A 12491-nucleotide genomic window follows, 5' to 3' on the forward strand; every position below is an offset into this window, starting at 1 on the left:
CACGAGAAGTACAGGGTTACAGTGGCACTTCTGATGCCCAAAATAACTGTTCAAACCAATGTGTGTGCAGAGGCAGTGGGAGTAACTGAAGACGCTCCTTCACACATGTGCAGGGAGATCACTGTCAAGGCCGCGGGCCCAGTCACAAAGAAGTGTGTGCATGTGTGTGTGTGTGTGTGTGCGCGCGCAGGCATGTGTGTGTGTGTGTGTGTGTGTGTGTGTGCGTGTTTGGGTGTGTCTGGATGAAAGTACTGAGGTGTTATGGGAGCTATTTGTCCATCTCTGAATGACTGCAGCTGTGCTCAAAGTAACAATGAGAGATGACCTCTTTCATTGGAGAGGCACTTAGCACTAGTTTAGGAGAGGATATTTAGTGTGTGAACGAAGTGTGAGGAGCAATTAGAGTCATTAGAAGCACATACTGAATCTAGATGTAGTTTTTATAAAGTATCTGTTTAAAAAACAAACATAATTTGTCTAAATCTAATTATACAGGCAGCACAATCAAATCAGGGTGAGGGGATCTGAATGAGACAGAACAACACTGCCCTCTAGAGTTTGTTATGGGTTCCAACAAAACAGCACGAAAGTGTTCCCAGACCTCCCAGTGCAATATTCTCATAGTTTTAGTATGTCCCAATAGCACAAATATGGATCAGTGATCCATTTAAAATTGTTTGGCATCAACATAAAGTTGGTGTTTTTAGTTGGGCCAAATCTCAAAAAGACCAATCTGTGCCAGTGCAATGCCAGAAGCCCCATCAATCATCAGCCCATAATGACAAACAGAACATTATAGAAATCATGTAAGAAACTTCTGCAGACTTTAATGAACGCTAGCATTATATTAGGTCACCACCACCTTTGTCGATTCAAATTGATAAAATATCAAACATGGATCAAGAATAGAGTTTCCAAATTATTATCTAACTATGACTCCCAACCTTTTTTGCCTTAAAAATGCCTCAGATTGAAACAATGTCTGATTGGGATGACTTCTCATTGATTACAGATGTCAGTGTCGTCGGTTCCAGAGAAGATGTTCACATTATTTCATTGAAGCGAAACAATTAATTGATTAATCTGACGGAAAATTGTTTAATTAATTATTCTGATAATCAAATATAAATTTTTCTGATAATCAAATATTTATTTTAGTCATTTTCTTATTGACTATTGATGCCAACAGTTCCTTACCTCTCTAGCCTGTCGAAGGTGATTCATTACTGGCTTTCTAATTCTTCATAAATTCTTTTATCGATTTATGAAGAAAATAACCATTAGATGCAATCCTTGGCACATTTAAAGAATTTTAAGATGACAGGGGAGATCTGGACAGTATTTAACCAGATTGTTGTGTAGCACAGCGTTTTGTAGATCTTCGTATACCGTTAATTCTCTCCCGACTCCTGAGATGTATCTTGCGACCCCTTCAAGGGCCTCCGCCATGTTGGAAACCACTGCTGTATATTGAGAGTCAATGTGACTCAATATAAAAACTGCTCACATATGGCTGTATATTTAAATTTCTCTTTATAACTGTTGACCTCTGAGATACAGTGAGTGAAGATATATTGCATGCTAACTGCTAACTCTTTTTCAGATTTCACAATACAGGTGTTCTATTACATTAGAGACTGTCATAGTTCAGGTAATGCATTATTTTGGCTCTCTCACAGCACTCAGAATTGTGAAGCTTGTTTCGTGTCCTCTGTGACCGAATCTACTGGAAATTGACACAAATTGACACAGCATCATCGTCTCTGTCCAAACCGTCTTAAACCATGGCCGCCCACATGACCCACGACTCTCCGGATGATGCAGTATTTTGACGGAGAATGCTGGTGCTGGATCACAGAAAGACACCTGTTTCATAGGAGGCTGAAGTGGAGGGGGTGGTATTGGGGGAAGCCACGGGGTGTACAGAGATTTGGGTAAGCTTGAGGGAGTAAGATGCCTTTTGGACCGACTTCCACTGAATCCCTCTCCTACGATCTGAACGCCACTTAGGTCTCATGTGGAAATATCTCCCATTCAGGTTGGTGTCTCCGCAGGCGTTGAACCACCATCCACCTGGAAGATGACAGAAATGACATGTTGTGCAGCTGCTACTGGATGACAAGCATTTATTAATCCAGCCTGGTGGCATCCCATGAGGATAAACATCCTACATGTGTACCTGTGTAGTAGTGGGCACAGTTGGATTCCTGGTGGTTGTCATTGTCCCTGTCCTTGGTGGAGAACATCATGCCTGTGTGGTTGCTCATGGGGTCCAGCAAATCTCCAAACAGATGCGTGAGGTGAATGGTGTAGTTGCTCTCAGGACCATTAAGGTTGAATCTGTATTCAGTAAAGCGCCTGTTCTGTTTCCAGTCTTCCAGCTGGATGTGAAGGACAGAGTTGCCCTGAGTGGCTAGAGAGTGGATGCTCCTGAGGCCCAGCCAAAACTCCCCTATGAGAGAGATATCATTGAGCCGTCGGAGCTGACAGGATTTATTAAGCACCTTAAGCATTATTAAGTGATGCTGTTATTACATTTCATGACATTTACATTGTAATAATCATGATATACGCTAAGTAATTTAGAATTAGGCACTTGACAACACTTTTTCAAATAAAGTCTCAAGAAGAGAATTGTCTCTCACCATGAAAATCTCCAAAACCATTTTCATATTTCTCCCAGTTTTGATCAAAATTCACTGAACCATCCCTCCTTCGCTGGATGACTGTTGCTCCATGATCTAGAACGATAGAAATAGAAAAAAAAGTGATGATTTTATTTGATACGTTACATTTTTTTTAAGCATAGCTATGTAATGTATTTACATTATGTAATTACTTCTTCTGTGTTAGTTTTCATTGTTAGTGGCGATGTCCGTCCTCCCCGCTCTGTATTCAAATTGCCTTTAAATATATTTGGAGTTCAACGCACAAAATGAATGCATCCGGTATTTTTACTGCTTTACATTAAGGATTACGACTTAATAAGGGTGAACAAGGATTCAAATCTGATCTTTAATAAAAGTGTCGTCCTTTGATGAAGTGAAAGGTTTGTGTGTGACTGTACAGTACCTTTGCTCATGTCACAAAAAGCCATGAAGGGCTCCGTTCCGGTGGGTCGGATGGCGTAGACGCCACTGACTCGCTCCCCTCTCTTGAAAAGGTCACTGCAGTCTGTTGGCAGATCTGTTTAGAAATGGACATGATGTCCGTTGAAGATTAGCTTCAATGTGGAAATCAGGAACAGAGAAATGGAAATGCACTTGTGACCACACGGTCAACTGTTCATATCGAAAATGTGTGCCGGATCATTTATTGCTCAGTAAATTCAGAATGGAGGCAGGTAACAAACTGTATGAAGGTGAAGCAGAAAATTGCTGTAAATTATCAGGACTTATTTGGAAGTAATGAGCACCGACATAGTGATATTGAATATACACTGTTGTGCTTGCTGATATATGTACACAAGTAAAATAATACCAAATCCTGATCACTCTCAACAGTTCCTCATGCATCAATCTTACTCGTCATGCTGGCGGTGTTGGTCGAGCTCGAGGTCAGATAAGGGCTGAGTGTTGGTGCTTCACTGTTGAAGATGTCAGGCATCCTCTCAATGGTCTCCTGTGTCAATGTGTTGACTGTGAACTGGGAACAATAGTTAGGGGAAGACTTCATTTAGCTGACATAATCCACAGACTGAGCACCAGAAAATACTGCGGATTAAATAGCAATTCCACACATAACAAACTTTAGGTTGTCAACCTGCAAAAAGTTGAAAATGTTTTTGATCTATTTCACTGTAACAATATGAATGTGTAATGAAAATGTGAATGTACTATAACACTGAGGCACTGGCCGCGATTATTACAATTATGGACAGCTCTGTCATTATGTCTGCATCCTCTTCCAAAGATTTAAAGTCTAAATTACATAGTACAGTACCATGACTCCAGTTTTATTCTACCAGCACATTCAGAGCAATGTTCTTATGAGGACAGATGGCAAAATAATCTCAGTATTGCGTACTTTTGTACAGCAACAAACGGAAAAGCTCTGTGAGTGGAAATGCCCGTGCACTCTGACTAAAGAAGGGACTGTATGAAAATGATTGGGTGGGAAGGGTGGCTGAAACTTATTTTTTTTAATAAAAGTGTCATTCATATTTTCTAATGACCCTCTCCCTGAAATGCAACACACCCTTTGCACCCTATAATAATACATTTCATATATTAGGGCTGCACCTCACAGCAAGAGAGGCCTGGGTTCAATTCCTCTGTGTGGAGTTTGCACGTTCTCCCCGTGGCAGAGTGGGTTGACCACGGCTTCTCCGACTTCCTCCCACAGTTCAAACACATGCAGCTCAGGTTAATTGGACTCTAAATTGCCCGTATATGTGAGCGTGAATGGTTGTCTGTCTCTATATGTGCCCTGTGATAAACTGCCGACCTGTGGTTTGGATAATGGAATGGAATATAATAAAAACTATTGTGAATATATTACACCCACTATATTTCAAGAGTACAAATTGTAGAGCTGTTACAGCCACTGAATGAGTGAACTGGGAAACCGGTCTCACCCAACTAACCCCAACATCTACTGAGGCTTCTGCGTCTGATACAGAAACGCCACAATTAACTCTTATACAAGCCCACCCTCGACACAATTAGGCGCTTACAGCAACTGGACATAGTATCTAAAGCAAGATAGTACACACAGGGCTCCTGGGAGGGGACGTGCAAACACAGGACTTTGGTCCAGGACATCACTGTTCGCGAAACCAAAAGTAAATGTTGAAATTTAATTTAACATCAACCACGCTCTTCTCCTAAACCTAACTAAATGGTTTTGCTGCCCAAACCTAAGTTCTTGTGAAGATGTAAGTTTATTTTGAAAAGACTATGCATGTAGCAATTGGAAAACGGACAAGCCGTCCCAAACCAGCTCTGGAGGGGGAATATTTGATAAGTTTGGAATAAGATTGTGTTGACCGGGAGCAGGCACCAGATGTGTGACTGCTAATGAATCTGAGCACTGCGATATCATGAAAATATGAACTAGATCAGATGATGCTACATCCTGATATGTAGGCTATGACAGCACGTTCACCTCGGACCGATCAGTAACATGGCACCTGAGATACGCATCTCAGCGTGCTGGAAACATTTCTATTAGAGAGCTTCTTAAGGGTTCAACTTAAAATATAAATGTGATGCAACTATTGGTTTGCAGCGATAAAACAATCTGCTACTTACCCTGAGCAAAAAGAAAAAAGTAAAAAATCTACCTTCTTTAACACTCTTTCGCCAAGACATTTACCTTTTCCTCCAGAATGTTGATCTTAACCCTCTGGTGGTTCAGCTGGTCAGTCTGCTCTCTCACAGCATTGAGCAGCGCTGTAATGCTCCGCTCCTGGCTGTGGATCACTTCCTGACCAGGGACCATGAAAGAATCATGGGAACTGTTAAGGAATGCTGTTATTTAATTGATAATATCGCAGGCAATACTTGGAGTCTGTATTTTATCAGACTAGATTGGGTGAACAATCGCATAACAAAGCATATCGTTTGGGATAACATTGCATACTGCTCATTATTAAGAGTTGTCATTAAGTATTCAAAAAGCATATCCGGTTAAACTCTTTTCTCCCAGCTATTTCCAGAAAACATGTAGGAGATATGTGTTGGCTTCAATAAATAAATACATTTTTTGCTTGTGCAGGAAAGCATAGGCTGCCCAAAGAAAGTTGCCAGCTCACCCAGAAGTAGTTTAAGTTGTTAGTGTTGTATTTAAATGCTCTTTTAGAGGCATTTCTACCTCGGCAACAGGTTTTTACCACAGGTGACTCACCTTGAGGCCACCGATCTCTGCCACTTGATCAATCGTCACCAGGCCATGTGACATGCTGCTCAGCTTCTCCTCCAGCCCTTCCACCTTGTTCTGCAGCCGACTCTTCTCCTGCAAGATGCTGTCCACTTTGGAGCTGATCTCAACAGACAGGCCTTTGATCTCTTCGTTGTTGGCCCTCAGTACCACAGTGGTTTTCTTGAGCTCCTCTTCTTCCTCTTTAATTTCACTGGCAAGCACCGAGAGCTGGTAAAACGAGTGGTCAAAGATGTTTAGCTTATGGACGATGTCGTTTATCTGTCCCTTGGTCTTCTGCACAAACTCCCGCAGGCTCTGGCCAAGCTGGAGGAGGCCATTTGCCAGGAGACGCACATCATCGAGAGCAGCAAAGCGGGAACGGGTTTCAACTGGGGCTTCGAGCTGGAGGACCGGCTGCTCCTCTTTGCCACACAGGGCAGGGACACAGGCAGCAGCCACGACCAACAATAAGGGAATTAGTGTGATTCTCATTTTGTTGTCGTGTTGCTTCTCCAGCTGTGTGTGGGTGATGTTATGGGAACCACTGGCAGCCCTCTCCCTCCAGAGTGACTGGTGAGGAACATGGGTTTTATATACACTGTCTTGAATCAGGTCAATGATTAACCTGTTCATCTGATCAATATCAGCATGGGTGATGTAGTATCCTCTTGCTGAGTGGACCGTTAAAAGCTCAGCTCAATTCAAATATCATTAATTAGTTCAATGTTTCGTCAATAATCAAACTTGATCAACAACAACAACACAGAAATCAGGTTGAATTAATTTACATTGTCATCTGCTTGCCACTGCATTTATTTGCACTCTAACACTTAACTAAATATGTTTTCATTTCAGTCGAGACAGAGAGACAGTCATAAGTGTTTTTGACCTGTAGTTACTTGTGCTGAGGTCACGGCTGGTCTCTGTTATTGTTGCAAGGATGGTTTATTTTTAATCAAACAAGAAGATGACCCGGTTTACATATAGATTGGATTGAGAAACATGACTTACAAGTTCATGGTTTTGGAATGTTTGGTTTCATTTATTTATCTGGCAGTGAGTAAGTGCAGTGCAGAGACAGTGCACGTATGCATGTAATGGCAAATGAAATGAAATGAATTAAATCTAAAGACAAAAAGGCTTCCTGATTCAACACGTTGCATCATATTGTGATAATAATAGTTGTACCTCCTTTAAGTGAAACCTGCATCAAGGTTGCAACTTTACTTTTCAATCTCCACACGCACACACAGACACAATGCAAAAAAATATTTTTTGTGCACGCTCCCTTTCAAAAAGTGGGAGTATGAAGTGAGACATAAGCACCAATCTACACAGAGGGATGACTAATGTTCTACTCTGTTAAATGTTAACTACTAATACGAGCGCAGGATTGCATCAGCCCCCACATTGTGTACACAGTACACACAGTAGACAACCCTGACTTCAGGGTCCTGCTCTCTTGTAAATTATGGGACAGTGGCCCACATTTATGAAACCTCAAACACAGAAGCAGCAGGCTAGCTTCAAAGAGTAAGAGACGCACGATAAAGGGGGCGTGTTTCTCAGATATCACAGATATATTGATATTGATGCCCCCCTTGTAAGGGCTATTTGTATGTGCTATTTAGGTATATTGTATTGTTAACACTTATTATGACTATACATCCCTACTTATATTATTACAACATATTTTATTTAGTACACATTGTAGATGCCAGTATAGCACTATTGGATTTTTGGGTTTATTTTACAAAAATATGTATTATAAAAAATCCCACTTATAGACTAAAGTATTGTAATGTATATATTTTACATAAATGGTAAATGGACACTTGTACTTGCCTTTTCTAGTCTTCCAACTACTCAAAGTGCTTTCACACCTTTTGCCACCTGCCCATCAGGAATAAGTAATCATTCACTCTCAATCACATGCCGATGAGCAATTTAGGGGACGACCAGATCTACTGTATGAGCCACAGTCATGCAGTAGATCTGGTCTACAGTAGATAAATATGGACAAATATGTATACATATTTATACAGTAGATACATATGTCAACTCTTTAATTTAACACCTTAACTTAACTAACGCATATGTATATTCTTTCAGTTTATTACTGTTTCTGAACTGCTTATTTCAATTTTTTGGGGTCGCAAAATTCTCCTAAGCACAAGACCAGACAGTCATCGAGTTGACATGTGAATTTCAGGACTATTTTCAGGACGGGTTATGGAAGGAGCTCCAAATGGATTACACACAAAATATATTTTCCCCATTTTTTCCCCTAAAAAACAGGGTCATGGTACTTGAGCTCGGTCTGGGTCTCGAGACTGATCTCAAGACAACGTTTTGAAGGAGTCAACCACATTTTACTTGGTCTTATCTCGGACAAAGCAGACTGAGGATTTTATTTAAAAACTGGACAAGATACAATCACTAAACTTGTGCATTGTGTGATGTACTGTGTAAGGATGTATGAGACTTCCTGCTTCAAATGCAACCAATAACTTGACTCATTACTAACTAGAATTATTTGATACTACAAACGTCTGTCAAGCATCTCTGCACCCTTCACATGAACTTGGTCTTCGTTCGGTCTCAGCCTGCGATGGTTCGGTCTAGTCTCGGTCTCGATACATTCTGGTCTTGGTTCTGACTTGGTCTCGGTTTAGTGGTCTTAACTGCACAAATTATACTAGATATCAATATATCAGTCTTACGCACACACTGTGACACTGTATGCAATTCCAAACCCCATGGTTGTGTAAAACTCTGCATGGTGAACTGATGCAGCTACAGAGAATCTTCAAAGCTCTCTTCCTCATCCTCGGGGCTAAATGAAAGCACCTTAGGGGCTGTTTATCTGCCAACAGCCATCAGGCTTTACAATGCTTACTGTCTCCTGCAACTTTCAAAAGCTAACTGCAAATGCCTTTGTGCACATTGTGGACTTTTGACTGCTATGCAAGTAATTTGCTTCTAATATGGGAAGAAATATGGCAAAATCTCCATGTAATTTTCCCTCCTCCATCCATTATAACGATATAATGACAGTGACATTTAGAAGAGATGGTAATGCACATGTTCTGCAGGAATTTTTTTCTCAACCTAAATAAGCATATGCAGCAACATGACCAGTTCTTACAGATTGTTGTGTTAAATCCATATTTTCTTGGATTGTAGTCAGTGTACTGGATAAATTGTCCAAAGTTTAAATTCCAAAATGAGATACATGTTATTTTCAAATATGTATGTCAATACTGAATATTATTTTAGACTAATTTAATCCTAGGATGAATACTTATAGAATTGTAACCTTTTAAAATGAACTTGCATTTTTGAACTCACAATAACATATAACATCATCAACTTCATCTGTTACATAAGTAGTCAGTCGGTAAGTAAGTTAGTCAATCTTTTTTTTGGACTTGCAGAAACATTGACTTTATTGACAGATTTGACTGAGCAACGGACCTACCTTTTGTCTTCAATTTGGATTATGATTTGTATTATTAGCTGAAAACTATTTCTATGTATATGTCTTGTAAGACACACACAGCAGGTGCTGTACATTTGTTCTACTTAAACCTCAGCCTTAACGTACACTTTACCTGAGAGACTTATAGCCTGCAGCTGACTCCTAGATTCAAATGAATTCCAGCTGCTATACCTACTATAAGACTTATGTATATTTAGTTGTGAAGGGTCTGTGGCCCTCTGGTCAAAAGAATGTTCTTGATTCATAGGACACTGTTACATGACGACTGCTTCAATTGGCCAATGCAGCTACAGCACAACCAGTAACTCCCCCGACCACAAGCCAGAGTTACATAACATTCATCAAAAGGGGGAGATGTCGGCTGATAGACCTTTAGGTGGACTGAACTTCTTTAAACTTTTTCATCCGTTCTGAGTTTTGTTATATCAGTTGTCCTTTAAATCCTCTACTCCTCAAATACACCATTGAGCAACAATAATAACAATATTAGCTGAACTTCAGCTATACTATACCACATGTAATAAGAAAATGAATACCCTTTAGCAGGCAATCCTCGTGCATTTCACTTTGTGGGCCCTAAATGTCTATTTGTATAAGTTAATAATTAATGACTGCATTTGTAACTATTTTAAGCATGCATGTATACCCCATATGTCCCTTCAAATATGATAAAACTATAAATCATTCCCTGAAACCGAACAGACCAAGGTTTTTGCCTTGAGGCCAGGTTTTCTGCAGTATGTGGTCAGTCCGTCAGCAATCCTTTGGGCCAATAAAGACTGCTTTTTCTCCTTCCCTCCCTCGAGTCAAACCACAAGCCCTCTCGGAGTCAGTTGTCTGCGTGGGTAATGGAAAAGGAGTATTTCTTGCTAATTCTTGCTAATTCCTTTTCCATCCATGGCGGGGCACTAGGGCGGTGGTTGCAGCTCCTCAGGCGGCTCTCTCTCCTCATCATGATTGTTCCATTGCCCAGCTTATTTTAACTTAAAGATAGGCTAGAATTTGATGCTGCCAGTTGGAGACTGTGTTGAACAGTTTTCACTGTATGACCCATACTGCTATACTTGATGAGAAATATATTTCTCTTGGCCAGATGAGACAAACTGAGACAATTGTACCCCAACACAAAAAAAGACTTAACACAAATAGATGAATAGAAAAGACAGAGAAAGAAAGAGTCTACAGCCATCGAGGCTCTGTGGGGACTTTGAAATACATGCTAATTAGCGTGATAACATGCTCACAGTGTCAATCCTATCATGCTGATGCTTAGCAGCTGTAGGGATTACTGAAAAATTAAGGAATCTACAAAGTCCTAAACAAATTATGATTGAACCCTCATAGTGACATGAATGATTGTACCACATTCAATGGCAATCCATCCACTAGTTGTTGAGACATGTCACATCAAACCTCAAATGTGAACCTCACGGTGGAATATCTGTACAACATAGTGTGTCATCCCGGGTGGCAACCTAAGGTTCTGAAAAAGGGAGGTGCTTTAAACTTGCATTCTCTCTCATGGTCCACAGGGGGCGACTCCTCTGGTTGCAAATAAGCTAGATTTTATTGAAGTCTATAAGAAAATGACCCTACTTCTCCTTTGATGTATATCCTCATTAAACATTGTTAACATGAGTTTATGGTCTCAATCTAGCTAGTTTCAAGTCTTCAATACAACATGATGTTCATTCAGTCAATTATGGTCCCATTTACAGATAAAGCAGATTTTGATTTAGGGCTAACTTGTGATTGGCGTCAATTTTGGAGTTGTCAATTTCATCAATTTTTGTTTGTAGTCCACAAACCAATGTCAATCAATCTGGTAAATGTTGAGATACTTCACTGGATAAATAAATACAAAATAATCTCCTAGTGGTGCTTGAGTAAAAGGTGGGAGATCACCAGGGTCTGGAGGCTTTATCCTCTGGGAACAATGTTGTTGTTGAGATATTCCAGTCTGGATCAAAGTAGTGAACAGACCAATACTTTCATGCCTAAAAAACGGTGCTGCTAGCATGACAACAAAAGCAATTTCCTTTGACTTTGGTAATAAAAGACAGGCAACCAGACAGTTGTTTTTTTATTCTCCACTGTTCTTAAAAGGAGCAGAGGAAAGGCTTTCCTGGCATGATGGTGTTGCCCCAAAGGAAGATGCTGGGTGCAGGTTGAAAGAGGAGCCATGAAGAATGAGAGGTATGTACTGAGAGAATTAACCCCCATGGGTGGCACCAAGCCCTCTGCTCCCCGCCTGTTTACTTGAACATAGAGGACAGAGACCCCATAACACTGGGTAGGGTTACACATTCTGAACGAGGGTGGTCTCTGAGGCACTGCGTGGTCACTGATGTTATCTGAGAGGATCATGGACGTTACACAGTAAGGTGACTCTGGCACTTTCTCTTACTTCACGACAGATGCTCCATATTTTGACATGGTGTCACCGGGGACCCAGGAGAGCTGCTGTCTTTCACCGGCCAGTTTCTCCTCTGAACTCCTATTGGCTGCTCTCTGAAGGAATGGGTGCGGTTCTGTGTGCCTATAGCTTCCCACTCGTCAGTGTTGTTGGACAGGAGGTACCGCTCACAAGCCCCTCCCTGCTCAGTACTCTCTTTTACACATAACCAAACCCAGCTTCTGTTATGGCAGGGGCAGCACATTGGCAATTCCCAAACAGCCGCGGCATGCCACTCTTCCTGACAGCACCTCCCTGTCTTCTCAGCAGACGGACGGACAGGCTGAACTGAGCTGAGAGCAGATAGTGGACTGTCTGACAATCACGGCCTCACATCACAAAGTGGAGAAAACTGCTGAACACATGTCATCAGGTAAGATCTGATTTAATGTTAATCTCATATCTCTCAGACAGTGGAGGACTTTTGGGTTGGATTATTAGTCAGAGACTGTGCTAAATATTGACCTTGAAAGTCTTTATATCTGGGACAGACTGATCTAAATTCAAAAGCTTTTGACTATAAAGTGATTGAACAAATTGTGTGGAGTAGAGCTCTGGGCCCTGTGCTGAATACTAATCAGACTTTTATGAGAATACCTTTGCCTTTTAAAGAATAAATATTGAATTCTATTTCCATTTAATTTACTTTTACTGTACAGAAATACACTCGAA

The 12491-nt window shown here is 40.8% G+C and overlaps 1 protein-coding gene across 1 annotated transcript; it reads right to left on the bottom strand.

Annotated features, from left to right (window-relative positions):
* Window positions 1-421: 421 nt before the first annotated feature.
* Window positions 422-6419, bottom strand: LOC117746813 (angiopoietin-related protein 3-like). Its single transcript, XM_034556124.1, has 7 exons — window positions 5848-6419; window positions 5317-5427; window positions 3525-3645; window positions 3073-3186; window positions 2646-2741; window positions 2180-2452; window positions 422-2073 (listed from the first exon to the last, which is right to left on the bottom strand). The coding sequence occupies exons 1-7, from the start codon at window positions 6352-6354 to the stop codon at window positions 1853-1855; spliced, it is 1443 nt and encodes a 480-aa protein (XP_034412015.1). The 5' UTR covers window positions 6355-6419; the 3' UTR covers window positions 422-1852.
* Window positions 6420-12491: the final 6072 nt, after the last annotated feature.

Source organism: Cyclopterus lumpus, chromosome 17 (assembly GCF_009769545.1).
Source record: "Cyclopterus lumpus isolate fCycLum1 chromosome 17, fCycLum1.pri, whole genome shotgun sequence".
In the NCBI taxonomy this organism is placed as follows: Eukaryota; Metazoa; Chordata; class Actinopteri; order Perciformes; family Cyclopteridae; genus Cyclopterus; species Cyclopterus lumpus.